Source organism: Phalacrocorax carbo, chromosome 18 (assembly GCF_963921805.1).
Source record: "Phalacrocorax carbo chromosome 18, bPhaCar2.1, whole genome shotgun sequence".
NCBI lineage: Eukaryota > Metazoa > Chordata > Aves > Suliformes > Phalacrocoracidae > Phalacrocorax > Phalacrocorax carbo.
The window spans coordinates 5786768-5808397 of NC_087530.1; the positions used below are offsets into that span (position 1 = coordinate 5786768).

Consider the following 21630-nt stretch of genomic DNA (forward strand, 5'->3'; position numbering starts at 1 on the left):
ATGCGAGGTCCGCGGCACCGACCGGGGGCTGAGACCGGACGCACTCAGCGCACGTGACCCCGCCGCCGCTGGCCCCGCCCCGGCCCCGCCCCCGGCCCCGCCCCCGGCCCCGCCCCCGGCCTACACCTCCCGTCGCCCCCCGCGGCCGCCCCGCCCGCCCCGCCATGGCCTCCGCCGGCGGCGCCGAGCCGGAGCGGCCGCACGCGCACCCGCACCCGCACCCGCGGCCCTTCCTCATCGGCGTCAGCGGCGGCACCGCCAGCGGCAAGGTGAGACCTGGGCCGCGGCTCCGCCCGGGGCCCGCCGGGGCATCGCGCGGTGCCGGCCGCCGCCTCCCGGCGCAGCCGGCGGGACGGGCTCGGGCTCCGGCTCCAGCCCCGCTTCCCTCCCCCGGCACCGGGCGCCGCCGGCCCGCGGAGGGGGGGTGGGGGCCGGGCTCGGGGCCGCGGGGGGGTGGGGTGTCTGCCTTAGCCCGAGCCCGACCCCCCGCCTCCGAGACTCTACCTGAGCCTGAGCCCGACCCCCCCCCCCCCCCCCCGGCTCTGCCCGGGCCCCCCCCGGCTCTGCCTGAGCCCCCCCTGCTCAGTCCACAGTGTGCGAGAAGATCATGGAGCTGCTGGGGCAGAACGAGGTGGACCACCGGCAGCGGAAGGTCCTCATCCTCAGCCAGGACAGCTTCTACAAGGTGCTGACCGCCGAGCAGCAGGCCAAGGCGCTGAAGGGGCAGTACAACTTCGACCACCCGGGTGAGGCGGCTCGCCGTAACCCTGCCTTCTGGCTGAGGCCCTTCTTCCCGGTCTCTAGCGTGGCTGGGTTAGAGGCTGGAGACCGGCCGGGGCTTACGGAAAGGGCCTGTAGAAAACGACAAGTGTTGAATAACAGAAACGCTCTTTTCCCCACCAAAATGCCTGTTTATCGTTCGCGTGCCCACGCTGCTGTCGTGAAAGCCGCACCGCTGCAGGTGGCAAGGGCTGTTTTAGTGCCCCTTTGCAGAGCGCGATGCTGGGGAGTTGGAGAGCACCCCGGCTTGCCCGGTGCTCTGTCTCCTCATCCTTGGCTCTTGAGAGGACCAGTAATAAAGTACATCGCTCCCCAAACCCTTCCTGGTATTTCTTGCCCGCACCAAGAGCTGCTGCCCTTGCTCGAGGGGTGCCTTAGATTGCAGGCGGGACAATGATCTGCCCGTGGCTGAGGCCTAGAGCCTGCTGTGGGCTCACCTGGGCCGATAAGGAAAAGCAGTAAAGATGTCTGAGGTTTCCGAAATTACTCTTAACTAACGGACTAAAGGAGTTGCACAAAATTATACAATTGCCAAGCAGTTTGGTGAAATTATGCAATTGCCACCTTCACGTTTGGGTTTTTAATTTCACTGTTGCTTATAAACAACAAATTCTCCCTTCCTTACCTCTGTAACCAAGTACAGCAATTCTAGTTTGGGAGGGCGGTGTTGGATTGCTGCTGGTAGGAAAGAATAAGTTCCTTTTTTTTCCTAGTGTAATGCTGGGACAGAGCATTTTTCCTTCAGGCCTAGAAAACCTGAGATCACTGGATATAGCAGCACCTGAATTTCTTCCTCTTTAAACCTTCCTCTTGCAGATGCTTTTGATAATGACTTGATGCATACAACCCTGAAAAATATTGTTGAGGGCAAAACAGTTGAGGTACCGACCTACGACTTTGTGACCCATTCTCGGTAAGTCTCGGTTTTGTGTGCGGCCTTGGGGCGGGTACGGGGGTGTCTCCAGCTGGGCCTGGGGACCGACTGCCTGGCTGCGGCCAGAGCCCCACTGAACGCGTGCTCAGGGTGTCTTTTCCTGGCAGGCTTGCCGAGACGACGGTGGTCTATCCCGCTGACGTTGTTCTCTTTGAGGGGATCCTGGTTTTCTACAACCAAGACATTCGGGACATGTTCCACCTCCGGCTCTTTGTCGACACGGATTCTGACGTCCGGCTGTCCCGCAGAGGTAATGCTCCGCCGTCACGGGCGGCACCAGCCAGCTCGTGTTCCTTATCTCTCCTACGCCACGTGGCAAAACTCACGGGTTTTATCTTCGCGTCCCAGTTCTGCGCGATATGAAACGTGGGCGGGACCTCGAGCAGATCCTTACCCAGTACACTACGTTCGTCAAGCCCGCCTTTGAGGAGTTCTGCTTACCGGTACTAAATGTTTCACTGATTTCACCTGTGGTTCCTGGGGGGGAGAAGGGGCGGGAGCGCCTGGGGATTAGCTGCACCGGAGTTGCAGCAGTGGTGGCTTTTGATATTTGTATTTCATGAGTCCCACGTGCTCCCCTCTGCCTCGTGTATTTTACCGTTACAAGCCGCGTGTTTAAGGAATGTGAATGGTTGGTCCCTTCTGCTTGCAAAGCACCATGGAAATCCCTGGAGGTGGCGCGCGTTTTCTCACTGCTCGCTGGCTATAGCTATTTTTGCATGGGTCCCTTTGACTGAAACACTCCCACATTGCATTTATTCTTAAGCCTTGCAGGAAGAAAGAAGAGCTTGGTTTCCAACAGACTCTCTCTCAACAGGGAACACTGGTGAAAACCTGGGGCGGACCATTATAGTGTCTGCTGGCTCCGCCATGTAATGCGGGGCCAATTTAGGTGCTCACGTAATCAAATTAATTGGTTTTTAAAAAAAAAAAACCAACAAAACCCCTTTGAGAACAAAATCCTATATGTGGATTAAATAAGATGGAAAAGGCTAGCTCAGGCGCCTCTCGCTCTAGATCAAAGCAATTTGGGGATTGTAAAAGTACTCATTAGAAATGCTGAATTTGCCAGCCTTTTAATAAGTAGGGGAGGCGGGGGGAAAGCAGGGGCTCTACGGTGGTAAAGATCAATAAAATGTCATCAGAGGCAGGAAGGAATTTCACAGGCACATTGGGTACCTTGGCTCTCGGCAGAGATTTAGCAATGGCTTGTGAAACGCTGATTAGAACCAGCTCTTAGCAAACAGACCTCAGCCTCGAAGGGGATGACCTGTTTGAAGGCAGCGTACTCTGCACAAGTGTAGAAGCAAGTACTCCACGCTTGACCTACTGCTTTTACCTGGTGATTCACTGCAAAGGGACAGTAAGAACAATCCCGACCTTAAATGCAGTGCACATTAGCCGATACGATTCTCAATTCATTTAGGTGTTCCCATGACTGAGAGCTTTAACTTGCAGCCCCAGAGCACAGAAACCCCTCCATCTTTGGCCCCAGCTTTCTGGCGTTGGGTAGCGTCTTCCTAGACTAAAGCTGACTTTGCCCATTAACTGTCTCCACCGCCGTTGCTGTTTTGCAGACCAAGAAGTATGCGGATGTGATCATCCCCCGAGGAGTTGACAACATGGGTAAAAGGGAGTTCAGTTCTCTGTCCGATTTCTCTGGGGAGGCCGCCTTTGGGGTTGAGAAGAGGCACACCACTGCCTTCTTTGCGTGCTCCTAAGGAAAGGTGGTTTGCTGGTGGGGGGGCTGTAGGGGAGGGAGCCTGACCGGGACGATCAGCTGCTCAGCCTGTGGAGGGCTGGAAAGTGACATGCGATTGGCGATGCAGGGCAGGACCCCGGTGTTAAAGCTGGTGCTGCAATTGCTGGTTTCTGCTGAGGGCTGACCTCACTGCAGAGGGCAGGCATAGTTCCATTTAAGTGCTTCTTGTTAAAACTTGAGCTGAACAGGGCTGGATGCTCCACATTTTCTAGATAGCTTGACCAAAAAAACCCTCATGTTCTATATTTCCTATATTTCTTCTCTGCAGTTGCTATAAACCTCATAGTGCAGCACATTCAAGACATCCTAAATGGAGACATCTGCAAGTGGCAGCGAGGAGCAATGAACGGACACGGTCGGACCTACAAGCGCCCGTTCCCTGAACAAACAGAGAGCAGCAGCGCGCTAGCGGCCGGCAAACGCTCCCACCTGGAGTCCAGCAGCCGTCCGCACTAACCCGTCAGAGCTGAAGGATTTGCCTCTGGTCCAGACCAACACTGAAGACAACTTTGGGAAAGGACTTCAACAGCATGGTGGGTGCAGTGCCCTGTAAATCATCCTAGCAGCGGAGGGGAGACCGGTGCGAGACGTCTCGCAGAGGGGAGCGTTGGCTCCTCTCCCCTCCAAAACCCCTCCCTTTCCTCCTGCGATGTCAGAGTTGTGTTACTTGATGAACTGGTTAAAGGCAGTGCTACTTGCCTTTTCTTAATTTTCAAAATGAGATCTAATGCTGAAGTCTCCCCTGAAAATTAGGTGCTACCACATGATTAGCAAGATACCCCATTTCTCTGATGATGATCTTCCTTAGCAGGAAAATTATCTGCCTGTTTTTTGGTTTGGGATTTTTTTTTTTCCCCAAAAGAAAAAAGCCTCTCTATCCAAGACTAGCTCACACCCTGTTAATTTTAACAAGCAGGTGCAGTCCTTGCTCTCCTCCACCTCGTTGGCACCTTGAGTTCTGCATTGCTGTCCTGCTGGCCAGCCTCCTTTTTAGCCTGTAGTAGCATGTGGGGGCAGAAGGATTGACTGCTAAAGGAATCTCTCCCCTGAGACAGAGACAAAATGGAGGCTGTGTGGGACAAATGGGAACTGCAGTTCATTGGGGAGGGGACAGGCCCAAGAAGTTGTGTGATTCCAGTTCCCTAATTTATTCCTTTCTAAGCCTGTTAGCACTGCATGGTATTTTTTTTTTTTTTGTACCCAAATAGTCTCCTTTTCTACAGTTACTGAATGTGTGAGCTCCAACTGGATTGAGTTGCTCATGGAAACAGAAACCTGACCTTGTCAGTATTAGTGTCTTTTAGGGCATTTCTGTACTGCTGGTTGCAGATTCTGCTGGGCAGAATCCATCCGCTTCCAGAGCTGGGAGGTAAGATCAGCAAGGGGGAAAGCCGTGAACTGCGAGAGCCGCCTCCTGATGGCACAAACAGCTCTGGACACGCTTCTGCCCTCAAACAGGGTCAAAGCACTTGCCTTGCACTCAGGCAGTTTAAACTCAAGAATGTTGGGTTTTCTAGAGAGAGCAGACAAGCGGCTGGAAGCATAAGCAGTGACATCCCAGTTTCTGTAGCTTACCCCAGGTAAGTGATACCGCAGCAACATGACGTTTCTGGAAAAAAATTCCAAAATGAAGGGCCAGATGGGCCTTTGAAAAAATGTTCTTGTGGTATCCTTCTTGAATCTGGACATCCAGCGTAATTTTAAGAAGGGGAGGGAATGAACTTTTAAATATTTGCTAGTTTTCTAAAACCAGGGTCTGGCTGTGGGTGTGTTACTTTGGCTAATAAACAAACGACCGAACAGTGAGCAGAGATGACCTTTTTATATAATATTTGTGCTACTTGCACTACACCAGCACAAAGGTACAGAAGGGAACGCTTCTGGAGCTGCTCTTACACTCAGCAGTCCTTTCTTCCCCTTAACTCACAATTATTAGCTTTAGTTCTGTATTGGCTGAAGCTTTAGAGAAAAAAAAAACCACCCAACTTAAAAAAATGCAGTCTGCGCTGCCACCCCTATTTTTTTCAACACTGGAAATCGTTAAAGGTTCGTTGTCTATACGCGATCTCCGCAGGTCAGTGGTACGCTTCTGTGCTGCTGAGGAGAAAGCCATGCATTTCGTAACTGCTGCTGGGTGCTGTTCAGCTCAGGGTGACAGAGTTAGCGTATGAGCTACCGCACTGAAGCATTAGCTATTGGGGCTGATTAAAGGAGGAGCAAAATAGTCACTAAAACCTACTTTGATTGACTGTGGTGTTTGATCATACCTTCCTCTGGGGGAGGAGGGAGCTAAAAGCAGCCTCGACTAGCATGTGCTACAGCAGTAAAAACACCCTGGGCTGTCTACAACTGCTGTTCTTAGTCAGCTTTGGGCTGTATTGCAAGATCCTGCTGCTGCAGCCACATGAAGAAAGAAAGAAAAAAAATCACCTGTGGTGTAGTTACTGTAACCCTTGTTATATTAAAAATTCCCTGCTGAGCAATCCCAGTCCTTCGCTTGCACCTTCTCCTACCCTGTGAATTCCTCTGCTGGTGCAAGCCAGGGCATGGGCCGAGTTACAAGGTTTTTACCCTGAGCCCGTGTGTACAAGTTAGAGCAGGTTTCTTTGTCAGCATGCTCAGTTCTACCTTGCTCAGAGTGCCTCTTCCGATGAGACCTGAGGTGTAACCCTGCAGCCCAGTAAATACAGTACGGCCATTGCTGGTAACAGGCCACAGGCTTCACATGACCACTGCAAGGCCAAAAGGACGCTTCTGGCTTTGGGCGACTTCTTGGCTGGCCTGAAGCTTTGTTTTAGCTTGTTTAGCTCTAACAGCAATTTAATGTCTGTTTTATTTTTGCTTAGCTTCATAAAAATTCTGGTTAAGCCAAACGATTATACACAGATCATAGTAACAAGTCATTATTCTATGGAGAATGAGCTATTTATAAACTTAGCTTAATGCTGTAATGTAATGAAATAGGGATGAGAGCAGAGCATTGACAGTGGGGGCAAATAATGCATTGTTGAGGAATATAGTCATGGGATTATTCTGAAGACTGCAGGAGCTGGTAAAGCCCAGTTTTTAGCAGTAACAAAGAAAACAGAGAAGTATCCAATAGGTTGGACAGTATTCATTTACAGTAACTTGGCGTGACAGGGAATTGCAGACCAAGATGCTAGGGAACATATTAAAAAAAAAAAAAGTGCAATGTAGTGCAAGAAGGAAGAAACCATCAATGCCATACTCCCAGGAAGGAGCAAGAAGGACCTCTTGCAGCATACTCTTCCCAGCAAAGTACCTGGGATGCTGTCGACTGAAGTCGGCAACCTTCGGACCCTGAGGGGCCGTAGAAGGGTGAATGTAACTGGGGTAGAGATTGGGAATTGTGCTCGTAACAGCTATATTACTGTTGAGACCTTTTTTGTAACAGTATTCTTTTATTTTCTTTTTCTGTGGTACTTCGATCTGGACTACTATCAGTTATTTGATCAGACTGTTAAGATTTTGATTATACTGACAATAAATTCTTGGCTTTGCATAAAAGGCATTTCCTTTGGCCTGTAACAAAATTGTAGTTGTTACTGTTTTCGGATAAGGATGTTCCAGCTGTCCTTCCAGCGCAACTGCTTGAGTTCAGCAACAGACAGTGAGGGCTTCCCATAGGTCACAGGGCTGAATGTGCAATAGACGAGGTAAACTGAAGAGAACCAGGCTACGGTCAATGCACTGAACATGCTCTTGAGAAGCAGAGAGCTGGGATGAGAGAGGGAAAGAGCAGTCAAGTTCCAGCAAGGCTGGCCGAACACTTCATTCAAAGGGAAGACCTACATACCCCACCTCGAGTACTGTGTTCAGGTTTGGGCCCCTCACTACAAGAAGGACATTGAGGTGCTGGAGCGTGTCCAGGGAAGGGCAACAAAGTTGGTGAAGGGTCTAGAGAACAAGTCTTATGAGGAGCAGCTGAGGGAATTGGGGTTGTTTAGTCTGGAGACGAGGAGGCTGAGGGGAGACCTGAGGGGAGGCTGAGGTGTAGACGCTCTCTACACCTACCTGAAAGCAGGTTGTAGCAAGGCAGGGGTAGGTCTCCTCCCTAGTAACAAGCGATAGGGTGAGAGAAAATGGCCTCAAACTGCGCCAGGGGAAGTTTAGGTTGGATATTAGGAAAACTTCACCGAAAGGGTTGTCAGGCATTGGAACAGGCTGCCCAGGGAGGTGGTGGAGTCTCCATCCCTGAAGGTATTTAAAAGAAGGGTAGACGTGGTGCTTGAGGCTATGGTTTAGTGGTGGACTTAGCAGTGATAGGTTAGTGGTTGGACTCGACAATCTTAGGGTCTCTTCCAACCTTAACGATTCTATGATTCTATATGGCCTATGTTCTCTAAAGGCAAATGCCAAAGTATGGCCACTGCTGCAAAAATCACTGCTTTACCGGCAGCAGCTTGCCAAGGTGACAGCCCTAGAGGAAAGAAAGAACTGTGTCCCTTCTCTTGTCTGTCTATCTGTTAAAACCCAGTACCTGCAGAGATGATCGCTGAGGTGCTGTAATACGATGGGGATCAGGAGAATCTGGAAGGTAAGGGCAGGCAGATAGTGGTACAGGAAAAGTGTTTTCTCCATCACGAAGAAGGGCAGGTAATTCACAGCCCAGCCTCCAACACAGATCCCCCCGGCTGATACCCACCGCTGCCATTTGCCTGCAGGAGACAGGAGATATCTCAAAGCACAGTGCCTGGAAACCTGAAGTCTCTAAGAGGTTGCCTACTTGCATGGTTTGGTGTTTTTCCCCGCTCTCTACAGTTTGCGCTAATATGATCTTTAGCTTGATCACACTCAACTGAGGGAGATTTTGTCACACTTACGAAGTACCCGGCAGGACAGATTACAGCCAGCATGAAGCAGCTTCACAACATGACACTAAAATGTACTGCCAGAAAGGCAGGCGTAAAACTGCCCGGCCAGACAGAGGAGATGGTACCTCAGTTGGAATGAATCCATCTACAATATGTCCCTCCCCCCACAGCCAGTCCCTACCTCTTTTAAATAGTGACAAAAGGGTTCCATAGAAACAAAATCTAGTGCCTGGAGATTTCTTACAGCCAGGGAATGAGTCAGACAAATATTATTCTGGCTACTGTATTTTCTCATGAGGTGATGGTCACATTGTGATGACCATAATCAGCCTCCTTGTGGGCTACTCCAGATGTTTGTGTGTCCCAAATAAAAATTTTGGGGCTCGTGGCAGGAAAGTGCTAGCACAGCCAAGCACATAGCTGAAAAAAAAAAAAGAAACCAACGTGCCTTTGGCTCCATTAAAGTGTAGCAGAACAAGAGCCAACCCCCAACCTCGACGCACACCCACAAAATGGAATCAGACCTTCAGGAATGTCGTAAATCCTCCTCCTTCGTCGTATCAAGTACCACAGGGACAGACACATGTAGACCACAGCAGCGACGTTAGCTGAAGCCCAGGTGACAACATTCCCAAGGAGGTGGATCTGGGCCTGAAGGATTAGAAGATGGTCTAAGCCAGAAGCAGGAACATGCTGCAGTTCTTTTAGGAAAATTTCAATATTACTTACATGTACCTGCTAAATTAAATGTCAGAACATGCCTGGCTAGTAACCTTATCTTTCCTGCAACAAAGCTAGTTGAAGAACTTTGCTGCTTTAAGACTCTTTTGTAATGTAAGGCATTTAAAAGATGCTCTTGGAGATGAACTCATCTTCTAAATGGAATCAATAACAGAAACTATTAAACTGCAGTTTTCCTTTGCAAAAAAAAAAAAAAACCAAAAACACGCAAGGCGACACGATTTAATTAAAAGCAACTACTGTCAAAGCAGTATCACACGCAAAAAAAAACCCAAGCCCAAACCTCAGGGAAAATATATTCTTAATACAGGAAGAGCCGATCCTGGAGCAGCTCCTTGGCTGGAACCGCTGCCCTGCTCGCTCTCACACTCAAGGAGCTCACAGCTGAACTGAACTCTGCTTTCTTCACCAGGTTCACGTTTACTTCTACCTCTCATACTTACACCAGAGGTTGGGTGGAGCCAGTAGGCAATATTTGTGTCCATTGTGATCCAGTCAAGAGCAGAGGAGCTGTACTTATGTTCTGTGTCTTCATTTTTTAATGTGAGTATTTTCCACTAGGAAAAAAGTAAACAGGCGGCTTTCAGAATTGGAAAAATGAGGGGGACAGAAGGCATGGGTGAACAGCTCCAGATGTAACACGGCAAGTTCTTAACCTGGGAGCGGACTAAGATTTTACGTATCGTCTCATACTGGATATTGATCAATAAAATGGTTTTGTTTGGTTCTTATATAATGCACTCTCCATAGTGAATTTCTGTAGTGTTAGTAAGGGGCATCGACACTACTGCCTGCATATATAACACATTGCAGTTCAGTTTCAGACAGCTTTTAGGTGCCCAATTCATCTTCCTCCCCTTTGTTGTGTTTTTTTTTTTACACAACCACTGGGTATTCGTTACCGAGGCGCATAGCTGCACAGTTCTCTGACGCCTTTCTAAATGCCTTCAGAAATATTCTTTTTTTCCAGCGAGGAAGCCAAACTACTCCATCAGCAAGGAATAAACAATGAGTCCTCAGGCTCAGAGTTTGCAGAAATGCTCAGGTTCCTGCCCTGCAGAAGTTAAAATGACAGGAGTAAGAAGACCCTCACCTGCAATTCTGTGAACTTTGCCATGAAGCTGAGGTTTTTACTTATGTCCATCTGCGTGGGAGAGTGGAGTTCCACTTCTCTCTCTTTTTGCTCTTGGCCTGGAAGAAAACAGCATATCTCAGAAATAGCCGCATAACAGGAAGAAAGCTAGAAAGGGGAGAGAGCACATATGATATACCCCTGCCTCCTCAGGGAGCCCTTCTCCAATACAGCCCAACTGCAAGAGTGCTCTAAGGGGATCTGTAAGGATTCTGATGTCATGGTAGAGCCAGAGCATGCTGAACACGCATAGACACGACACCACCTTCCCGTAATATGAAGCCTCCCCCCAGTCACAGAAATCTGCTTCGAGAGCATGGCTGAGACAGACGTACTTTTCCCATATCTGTGCTCCTCCACATTCCACACCATGCTCTGGTGGTAGCCTTTGGACAGCTTCTCTCCAACCACCTCCAGCTGCCGGTATCCCCACTCGGGTAAAGATGCTCCACTGAGCTGAAAGGGAAAGAGGACTGTAAACTTACAGTCCTGCCAGTTTGAACTTCCAGATGGAAGTTCCTAGGCCCTGCCTGAGCGGTGGATCACAGCAAGGGACTGCTAGAACGTATGTGCAGTCACCATGCACTACTGTCTCAACAAATGCTACAGCCATCAAGTCAGGGATTCTGGCAAACTCTGCGAAGAGATCTGTAACTGTTCCCGCTGCTGTCACATACTACTCACAGACTCAGCAACAATTTCTGAGGCAGTATCTAAGGCCCAGTTGTGAAGAGAGGCCACAACCTCCTGCACAACAGCTCTGCGTGCTGGAAATGAGTAAAGTCTGAGCATGACTACCTTGAAACATGTGCTGCCCTTTTACCACTTTGAGCATGTTTATTGTTTCCATTTATTTACTTATTTGATTAGTGGTTTAGGCATTTTGGAGCAGAGAGAGTAATAGTTTATGAGCTTACAAGAGCTGCACGGAGGAAAAGCTATAGGGGAAGAAACATAAATCCACCTGCCTTTAGCACTGCAGAGGTGTTCACATGAACAAACCTCACTTCCGACAAAATTGTCTTCCACACATCTGTGTCAGACTCCCGATTTACAATTTCCTGCAACACAAAGATGTCTTTGGATCTTCATGTCGTCTCAGCTGTTTCTGCTGGAACATGATGAGCTCCTCCCTTCTCTTTGACCACTCACCACTCTCCAGAGGTTCTGTGCTGGCATGGATATGTTATAATCAATATAGCAGGAAACTTCTTGGGAGTGAGGGCTAAGAGGGGCAGCAACATCATGCCTAGAAGACAAGTAAAGTAAGATCCTCCAACACCTTTCCTAAATTCATATAAAATCAAACCCATAAAGGTACTGAAATGGCTTAGACCAGATTCAGTAATGAAGAAAAGTCAGTAATAAAGCAAAACCAAGTAACCCATTTACACACTTTACTCTGAAATAGAACACCCCACTACCAAGAGCTGCCAGGGACAGGCTCAGAGGAAGCCAGTACAGATGCATGCTACGCCAGGCTGAAGAACAAGCACTGACTGTGACGAACAGAGACACTGTTCACTGGGGTTTCCAATAATGAACGAATTAGGTTTGGAAGGGACACAGCAAAAACCCAAGCTCAAAACAACTCCCTTCCTAAACTGAGTGATATTCAAGTACACACAGGAGCCCTTCGGGAAGCAGTCAGGAGGCAATGTCATACTGCAGTCTTTGCAAAACAGGCAAGAATCCAGGGCAAGCAGCCACAGCACACTGGATGCTCCAAGAGGTCTTCCTAATGTACAGAGCACAACCTTCACACAGGAGTATGCCACCAAAGTCAGCACGTGACTTTAGGTTAACAGTCAAACAAAATACTAAACATCTGCACCTGCCTGGAGCGGAAGCAGCGAAGGGGCAAGGATGAAGACTCACCAAGGGGACTCTGTATTTAGGAATCTGCACAACTATGAATTGTGAACATGGGTGACACCACCGCTAGCCCCTTCTAAAGGCCACCAGCAGAGATGACCAGAAAGAGCCAGCAGCCACTGAAGAGTTTGTGATTAGTATCAAACCCCACTGCCAGGTCAACTGCAAACAATAATTAAGCACACAGCATCCTTTGTCTGGGCCACAGGACGGCTCATGTAACTGACCTAATGAGGTCCATCCCAGCCCCGCTGTTTAAAGAATCCGTGAATAACAGGCAGTTTATGGCACATCTGAATGTAAGCGTCACTGCGCTTCAACCCCGCAACAGCTATTCTGAGAGACAACAAGGCAGAAAGAGCCAGCAGGCTCAGCAGAGCAGAGGATGAGGAAAGGACTTACGTGTTGAGGTACCGAGTCGTGATGCCGTGGACCAGCTGCACGATGTGTCCGTGTCTGACAGGACGGGGTGGATTACTCACCACCAGCTGCTGCCTGGTGGAGTGACACCCAAGAGGAAGCCGTTACATTCTGCTTTCTATATAACGCAAGCTTGTCATGACCGAAGTGTTAGGTCAAGAAGCTGCAGGCAGGGACAGACATTTAGGCAGTAAGATGAAAAGTTCAAGTAATCTATAGATTGTACCAGAATGGAAACAAAGCTCATCAAGGCAAAGGTGAGTTAAGGGCAGAATGACTCAGAGGATCAGTAATGAGATACTGACACCCCAGCCATTAGTCAGTGATCTGAATCCCGGTCAGACAGGAGCGAGTTCAGATTATTCCCACCACACAGCTGCTTGGTGGCTTCTGCGAAATGAGTAAGTGCTTCAGTGAGGTCTGACAGGTGCTCTTACTACAACTGATGTTGCTTTTGGCAGAATTACAAGAGAGATCAATGGCTATCTCCACCATGAAGACCAAACTCTCGCCTTGCTTCTGGACAGGGCTAAGGCATGCTTTGGCAAGGGGAATGCTGCAGTTCACCTAAGTGCTGCCTGCTTTTTACTGTTCTGTAGAAGGACTTCATAGCCTCCAGGGCTCACAGAAGTCTTGAGTTTGAAGAATTTTAAGAAGGTAGTTGGTTTCTTTGGTTCTGGTAGAGCCCCTGCTTGACAGGTCTTTGCTATGGACAAACCTTCCCAACGTGGGTATGATATATAATGGCGCAGAGTCCTTCTGGTAGGACTGCTTATACAGTTCCCAGAGCAACATAAGAAACCTACAAAAGCATCTTTTTCATCAGTATGAAATGATATCACACAAGGGCTTTTACTGCAAAACTACAAGAACAAAGAGTCCTGCTCCTCACTGACAGTTACAATGGCAAAACACTTCAGCACGAACCGGGCCTCACAGGTGCAGGCACCCACTTGGAATCCCTCCCCATGTGGCAGATTCTACAGCTCATCTCATACTTTAAGTAAAAAGAAATACTTGTTCTGCAAAAGTGAGTTCTACCCTCTTCTGAGACCCATTCAAGTTCGATAAAACTCATCAAGGAACTCTAATGCCATGGCTCACACACCAAAAAGCAGAACTTCCCTTTCATGCAAAGCACCTGAAGAGTTCCCACCGGTCCCATGAGTCTTTAAAGTTCCCCTTGTGCACAGCACAGCCCACGTTCTGGCAGGAGCCGTTCAGAAAGAATTTCTGAGTCCTCAATAATGCTTTTACCATATTGAGGAGGACTGTGCAAACAGCCAACCTTACCAACTCTGCGGCTGACATTTCTTGCTCAGGATCATGCGTGGCCTCTACGCCCGTTAGCAGAGAATAGTTATGTCCAGTCCAAGCTATGCCCTGGTTAGGTTTTGGAAGCATATAGAAGCTACGCTTACAGCAGCGTGGCATTTAAATCTCTTGCATACTCACATTCCAGGATCTTTGACAATCCACCAGTTGTTCACATCCTTGAAGGGGTAGCAGGTCACCTGCTGTTGATGGGAACTACCTCGGCCATTTTCATACCTGTACAGAAGGTTAAAAAACCGCACCGGTGTGTAACGGTACATTTCTGTTCTCAACAGAGTCACAGCAATACAAAACCAGTACCAGGTCACTGGCTCCATTCCTACAGAGCACAGAGAACCTGTGCATCTGCAGTGTGCTCTGAAGGATTAATAAAGAGATTGCCGGGACCCAAACTGAGATTCTTGGACTGGCAGGTGAAGAACCAGAGCATACTTTCACCCTAACGATACAGACCCAAACAGATTCCTCACCTGATGGGATAAGTATTCGTGTGAGAGTGGAGCCAACACTGCATGGGCTTGCCCAGCACGTTCCGCAGAGTAATCTGAGAGCCGTAGGCCACCTCTAAGGGCTGACCCTGAGTGATACGAGCCAGCCCACCCTGAGAAGCATAATGACAGGATAAGTGGAAAGAAGAAGAAAAAACCCAGGGAATGTTTAAATTCTGTGAAGAGTCACTAGCCATTTTAACATAGCAGTATCTTTGCACAATGCCTTCTCGTTTGGTTGTATCTACAAAAATCAAGGCTTGCAGCATGATACTCGGCAAACAGTAAATACACCAATGCCTGAAAGACTACAGGGCCTTAGGGAATACCCCTAAAGCCACGCTATTCTAAAAGACAGACAAAGCACTCTTCTACAGAAAATCGTACTATCATCCTGTAGTATACAATGTCATCCCTTAAGAGTTCAGTACTGTATCTGCTTCTGTGGAGTTTCCTGTAGGAAGGGACAAACCTTCAGCAGAAGAGTGAACATATTGTTCTTGGTTCACTGGGAAAAGCTTTACACCATTATTAGGATTTCAGTCATTATTGCTTCATCTTAAGGCAGTACTACAGCAGCAAAGTAGTTAAATGACATAAAATGAACAAATATGTGGGATCAAAGGAACAAGATTGCACACCTTTCTTCTAATAGTGAATACAAGACAGATCTCCCCCTGTTCTCCCCTAATAAATCAGTTTCTTGATCACGTTTTCTTTACCTCTAAGCTGGCTTGGAAAGCACTTGTCATAATCTGGTCATGAGGCCCAGAGCGATACAGCAAAGTCAAGTGAACGTAGAAGAAGGACAGGTACATGGCCACTGGGATGATGATGAGGGCCAGTCCCCTAGCTAGAAAATGGCATATCAAGGAAACCTGGAAGAACACAGAGAACTCAGTGGTTTCATGCTCCAGATATTAAAAACACCAGTGCCTTTGGCTTGTTTTGTTTGGCTTTTTTAAGTTTCCCCAACCACCCCCATTCAGCTATAACTTCATGGACAGCTGGATAACTTCCTCCGATGATTTGAGCTGGAGCCAGCAGGAGGTATGTGAAACAGTATAGGTTTTGAGCCACAAATCAGCAAGACATGGATAAGAGCAGAAAAGCCAGCCATGCACACATGCTTTTCTTAAACTTAACTCCATCTTCCCCAGCAACTGAGCTGGGAAACTGTTCTATGACAGGAGGATTTGCAGCCTAGAGCAAGGAATTTTAGTATGAAAACCAGCTACAGACAGCATCGTTATCTGTGGGCTTGCAAGGCTGCTAGCTGGCTCCTGTACTGAAAAGTTACACATAATATATTTTGCACATTGTGCTACCTACATTTGACAAGTTTTGGTCTCCTATCATTTGCCAGAAGTGGAGTCCTGCGATGGCCAAGAGCAGTATATAGGTAAACAGGCCCATATATTTCACTCTGAAAAGAAAGCGTGTACAAAAATGAACACAGTTAAAAACTACAGTTACCTAATACAAGACATAAACATTCAAACTTTCTCTTGAATAGGATGCATTGAAGTCCAAGGACTTAGATCCATGACACGTTTGGTTCAACAACATAAATAAGCCTCAAGGCTTTGACACCAGAAGGTATCATTTGCTTGCCAATTACATTAAGCAACCACACTGTCAGAGAACCTTCTTGATAACAAGGTGGCAAATCACAAAGCACAGAGTCCCTAAATTCAGACTTACTGAAGGTTCAGGCAACTAGGAGGGAGGGGTGAAATGCTGATGCTAATTTATGACATAAAGCCTTCTTTGAGAAATGCATTTTGTTCTTCCCAGGAGAGTACCCTCTAATGCCTGGTATTGCCCACTGTGAATTGACATCCTCTCCATGGAAACGATCTAACTCACTAAAAAGTCATGGAGATGTCTGCTCAGAACAGCACCAAGAATCAGTCTTCAAAACCCAAAGCCTCACTGCCACCTCAGATGGCACACAGGAGAGCCAGCTTTCTAAAACAAGGTAAGATGTCGCCACTTACCCAACTGCACAAGAACAAGCTACTCCCGTCAACAGAAGCCAAAACCACCAGCTTCCAGAGAAGAAACTTAAATAAAAGGACAAAGGAAAGGACATTATGGTAAGATCTGGGCACCTTCTTAGGATCCTGAATTCAGGTAATTTAACTTGAAAAAAACTTGCAGGACTCTATTATTCCTTATTCTACTCAGAGGTATCTCGTTCTGAACCTCCCACGCCACCAACTCTCAGCCCTGACCTACAGGGTGTTGTCAAATGTACTCCTCCATATCCTGAAAAGCCAAACTGAATGCTACCTGCCTTCTGATACTACAGATAAAAGAAATGTATTAAATCACTTGCCGGGCTCAGTTTAAAGATAATTTTACTTTAACAAAGATTACTTTATCCTCTGCAAGGATCAGAGAACATGTGAAGTCACAAGAAAAGAGACAAAGATCTCTAAATTCAGTGCCTGTAAACAGTAACAAAGGAGCGTTAAGTAACCTGTTATTATCAGTGTTGCTGTGCACAGAGGCAAACCTTCCAATAAAAAATCTGGGTTGGCAAAGGAGTGCTCCCATGGGATTTTATTTTTATTGTAAAATGAAGAAGACAACCTTGCTACCAGTTAGAACATTCTTTAGCTCTCTCTGCTCAGAAGAGAAAACTTCTGGGGCAGCCACATGAGAGGTCAAAGCGTTGGATTTTACAGACAGATGAAGCAAGTTACAGAACGGTGAAGTGACTTACAGAAAAAACACACACTGTCTATGACAAAAAAAAGTCTCACCACAACAATATTCCAAAGGATGGGAGACAATCCAGCTTTACCTGTGCCTTTGCAAATTGTAGAACTTCAGGTAGGACAAAACTGCAAGTAGGATAAAAAAAATCAATATTGATTCCAGGAGCATGAACCTTGACTGAGTGATCAGAGAGTTCTCTGTTGGGAGAGAGAGAGAGACAAAATTAGAGAATCTTATCTATAGGCAAGCGCTACCTCAGACAATCACATCATTATCCAACAGAAGGACCTGCCCCTTTACGGACAGCCGATTCACTTGCGATCTCACTGGCTGTAACAGGAAGGTGTTGGGTTTAAAGGGACAAAAACCTTCCAGCTGGAGCAAAGTACATGGCCGTAACTGTCTCCAAGGACAAAGAGGTGGGCAAGTAGTAAAGTCTGGCAGGAGGCAGATAAAGGTCTGCGTTTGCCTACAAAGGCAAAGAAAATCAATGCTGGGAAATCCAGAAAGGTGCTTCTCAAGGCAAAGAGAGTCAAACAAGTGACCCCAGCAGGTAACAAGCACGATGACAAATCTTCAAGAAAGTGAGCTGCGATGCGCTGCTTTGTGCAGGATTCCCTTAGCCAGAATCAGAGCAGCCGGTAGCTAGGAGAGGCTTCTCTTATCAGACTGCTAAAGGGCTGTTGAGAGGCTCTTTCCCTTTCAGGCAGCTGCCAGCAGACCCACAGAGAAAAAAAATCAGCTGAGTTGTACATACCAGAACAGTGTCAAATCATGGTGCTAAGGACACAGACTGGTTTGCTGCAGTTTGGAGATGAAGAAATTTTATGAGCTTTAACTGTAAGTAGGGTCATCCTGCTGTTAAACACCAGTATGTTGTGACTCATCCTGTAAACCTCTGAGGAAGAGAGTACAGGCCTCCTTGCATAAAAGAAACGTGGTTTTCTGTGAGGCTGTTAAGGTTGACCACTTTGCTTAATAATGAAATACACTTGTGTAGAATCTCAGCCTAGAATGGCAGCCTGATGCAGAGCTGTAGGGCTACAGGAGACCCAAGAGGCTCAGCAGAGACTGGTACAGGCCAGGGCTGAAAGTGGGCTCTGATGTGTTGTTAGCATCCTATGGGGAGATGCTACTCCACCCTTTTATGGGCCCTAAAAATTCACAAGAGGAAAAGGGACCCTTCTCCCTCTGTGTGAAGAAAGGGGCCCAAAGGAATAATCTTACCTAAGAGAATCAGAAGAGCAGCTCCAAGTGCCGCACAGTGGGAAAACTGCAGTTCTACCAAAATCTGGTATGCTAAAGGCACACAGAGAGCACCAGCCAGCGCTGGCAGGAGTCGCAAGGACTGAACAGGAACATTCGCGCTGTATTCTGAAATAGGAGACAGCATTGGTGCACAAATTTGGAAACTATTAATTGCAGAGAAGACAGATCAATACAGAACTCCTCATGACTACAACGAGTTGTTGAATCTAACTCCTACTCCTTAAACCGTTTTAACCAATTTAGAAAATTTATGCTATGGAATCATAATGCCTTAAACTTCTGTTAGAGACTGCAGAAGACGTATTTAAGAGGAGAAGTGAAGGTTTCAGATAAAGCATTATTTCCACTAGTCAGGAAAAAGGAATTTGTCAGCTGCTGAAATACTGCTTATTTTCTCAGAAGAACGAGACACTTAAAATCAGCTCTTACCAGCTCCAATCCTGTTCCATAAGAAGTTTCCATCAAATCCTCCTAAGTAACCTACAACATAAGCAACAATTCAGAATTTCCAGTCTCAAAACAAATATAAAAGCTGGTGCTAAATTGGTACTGGAATTGTTTCCCAAACACTTAGCTTTTCCAAACATGAAAGCCCTCTTTCGTGCTTTTCCGCCTGCAGCAGTCCTTGATTATGTGCAGAGACACAAAGAATAGGAATTGGGAACAACAGATTTGCAGTGACAAAGTTACATGTATATTTAATCTCTCCTTCCCAACAGACTCTTTTACGTTGTGCATATCTCAGCTACAGAAAGGAACTTGGGCCTGGAAGTCTGCTAGTTGCCTGCTATTTCTAGTCGCTAGCAGTTCTCATCTTAACTTTCTCTTTATCCAAAGGACTGGATAATAATGAGGTAACGGATCCATGGCTCCATCACCTGTCCAGTGTTTATGCAATAGCCCACTACCAATACTAAATAAGGGAAATACTTATTCTCTCTACATCAGAATCAGCTGCCTTGTGTTTTTTCCTCAGTAACAGGACCTGACAATTTGCTTCTAACCAGCACTTCTCTCTTCCACAGAAACAGACAACAGCACTTCCCAGTTCCAGGAGACACCCTACCTCCCAAAGCTAGCAGCATATGGCCAAAGGGTGGGCCGCTGTCATCCACAAAGAAGATTCTCTTCATGTAGAGAGAAACGAATTGGCCATAATAAACTTCATCAAAACTGAAACACAAGAGGCAGAAACATGTCAAGTCTCACTGCAAGTATCCTGCAGGCTATGGGGATACTAGGGAAGGAAACTGATTCGTTGGAAAAAGGCTAAGAATACAACGAAGCGCAGTGGCTTTGCCCCATTACCTTCCCCCCAGGAGTTTCTATTAGGGAAACGCTATCACCGTATTTACAGAGGCTGACATCGGGCAAGCTCTGCTCTTCCGCTCCTGCATTCTTACCACGAGTGTTTAAAAAATAAAAGTCTGTGTCATTCATGTAGGAAATAAACTATTTTACTCACACTACAGCCTGTGGATAGGAAAGCCCCCAAAGACGGCTTATTAATCCCATCACAGTCAATGCCACAAGGTTCATATTTATCTCTGCCGTAACCACAACCGGGTTCTTCAGAAATCCCAACATCCTGTCAAAGGTCTGTCCAAATCTCTGAGAGCAAACAGAGGAGAGCAGCAGTCATGCTTTTGCTCAAAGCGAACTGAAGATCATTTGACAGAAAACACTCCACTACTTTCTGCTACAGTCAGTTCATGGTAACTGATCTTCCAAAGTTCTCTCGCTTTCCATGTTTACGTGTTTCCTGCTGTATCTACAGGAGTAACTGTAAAAATGAAGTTACTAAACTAACATGCTTAACTTTTCACCTGCCCTGCTTCTACATGGTATGGTTCTCTGCCATCAGTAGTAAGCTAGGAACTTTGCTTATTCTTACACTGAGAACGTTCTGCAGAAACGCAAATAGCTTAATTCAAGCCTACATTCTGCTTTGCACTAAGCAAACCTCCCAGCCCAAATTCTGATGCTAGTGATAGGCAAACCACATGCTCAGGCACTAGGATGCTCAGGTAGCTTTAAAAAAAAAAAAAAAAATTACTTCCTTGCAAACTGAGCATATTTCAGGGGTGGGGGCAGGGAGTAGAACCCACAAACATCCTCTGTCTTAAAAAGCTGGCTATGGGAGCACGGGTGTAGGTGCTGTAGGGCTCTAGCACAGCCTAGGGGGGGACCCTGCAAGAAGCAGGACTGAACTCTGGGCAGAACTGCTAAAAGGTAGGTCAGAAAATAGTAGAGAATCAGTGTTGTATCTCCTCACCTCAATACGACTGAAAGTTACCGGAATAAATCCATCTGCGTGGCTTTGATCAGGGGAGAAGCAAGATGCAAACACATCACCACCAAGTGCAGTGCCACCGTCCTTGTTTCTCACTGCCTACAAAACACAAGTGCTGTTCAGCTGCATGTTGCCCTGCACAACAGACGTTTTGAGAAGTCCCCTCGCAAAGCCATGCTCTCCCCTGGCACTGGGGACAGTACACCACCACCCCACCCGCCCCGGGACAAGGGCAGGCCATCACCTGCACCCTGCCATCGCCTCACAGGCCCTGGCACCCCAAAGAACACTCTGATAGGGAGGACCCTGCTTCTCCCTGCAGCACAGGCAGGCCTTGAGCCCTGGGGCAGGACTGCAGCACTACCTGCCGCCCCAGACCTCATACACCTCCTCAAGGAACCATTAAGCCCTTTATCAGGTTTTGCATCCCCTTCCGTGAGCCTTGAGGGGTAGGAAGACCGCTAACCCCCCACCAAGCCTTACTCCCCCCGCAGAGCTCTGTGGTGGGCAGCGGTCCTGCTGCCCCCACTTTCAAGGCTTATAGTTCCAACAGGACCCACCAGCCACCCTGTCTCCAGCCCTGTGCCCCCCCTTGAGCGTTTTTTGGGGCGGCACAGGACCGCTAACCCCCCACCCTCCTCCCGAGGCTTAGGGCAGCAGCGGGGCCACCAGCCGCCCCCCGCCAGGCCTCGTACCCCGCCCCTTGAGCCTCGGGGGTGTGGGGTGGTCAGCAGCGACACTAACCCCGCCATCAGGCCTCGGCCCACCCGCCGTGAACCCTACGGAGGTGAGGCGGGGGAGCGGGGGCGCTGGGGCGCCAGCCCTGGGAGGGACCGGGACCCCCGGCCCTACGGAGGTGGTGGCCGCCCTCACGCGCCTGGGGGTGGGCAGGACCACGCCCCGCGCAGCGCCCCACCCCCTAACTCGCGGCGCCGGATGTGGCGTCAGACGTACGCAGCCCCGTGAAGGCGGGGAAAGGGAAGCGCTCCGTCCTGTTGCTATGGCAACGTCCGCCGGTGGTGATCCGGCCCCGCCACGG

The 21630-nt window shown here is 48.0% G+C and overlaps 2 protein-coding genes across 4 annotated transcripts; one reads left to right on the forward strand and one right to left on the reverse strand.

Moving 5' to 3' along the window:
* The first annotated feature begins 119 nt into the window (after positions 1 to 119).
* On the forward strand, positions 120 to 7008 carry UCK1 (uridine-cytidine kinase 1). The gene is made up of 7 exons (XM_064468717.1): positions 120 to 269; positions 587 to 746; positions 1597 to 1693; positions 1822 to 1964; positions 2063 to 2157; positions 3292 to 3340; positions 3745 to 7008. The coding sequence occupies exons 1-7, from the start codon at positions 165 to 167 to the stop codon at positions 3930 to 3932; spliced, it is 837 nt and encodes a 278-aa protein (XP_064324787.1). The 5' UTR covers positions 120 to 164; the 3' UTR covers positions 3933 to 7008.
* Positions 5284 to 21506, reverse strand: POMT1 (protein O-mannosyltransferase 1). Of its 3 annotated transcripts, none has more exons than XM_064468716.1 (21): positions 21336 to 21506; positions 20574 to 20690; positions 19764 to 19909; positions 19365 to 19471; positions 18728 to 18778; positions 18257 to 18403; positions 17115 to 17226; positions 16303 to 16368; positions 15635 to 15728; positions 15025 to 15180; positions 14285 to 14415; positions 13935 to 14030; positions 12462 to 12554; positions 11337 to 11433; positions 11153 to 11245; positions 10520 to 10640; positions 10146 to 10243; positions 9496 to 9609; positions 8836 to 8962; positions 7978 to 8027; positions 5284 to 7214 (listed from the first exon to the last, which is right to left on the reverse strand). In XM_064468716.1, exons 3-21 carry the CDS (start codon positions 19883 to 19885, stop codon positions 7095 to 7097), a joined length of 1995 nt encoding a protein of 664 aa, XP_064324786.1. In that variant the 5' UTR covers positions 19886 to 19909; positions 20574 to 20690; positions 21336 to 21506; the 3' UTR covers positions 5284 to 7094. The 3 variants fall into 3 exon arrangements, with proteins under 3 accessions (XP_064324786.1, XP_064324784.1, XP_064324785.1); XM_064468714.1 differs by having other exon boundaries at positions 7978 to 8155; XM_064468715.1 differs by lacking the exon at positions 9496 to 9609 and having other exon boundaries at positions 7978 to 8155.
* Between the last annotated feature and the right edge of the window lie 124 nt (positions 21507 to 21630).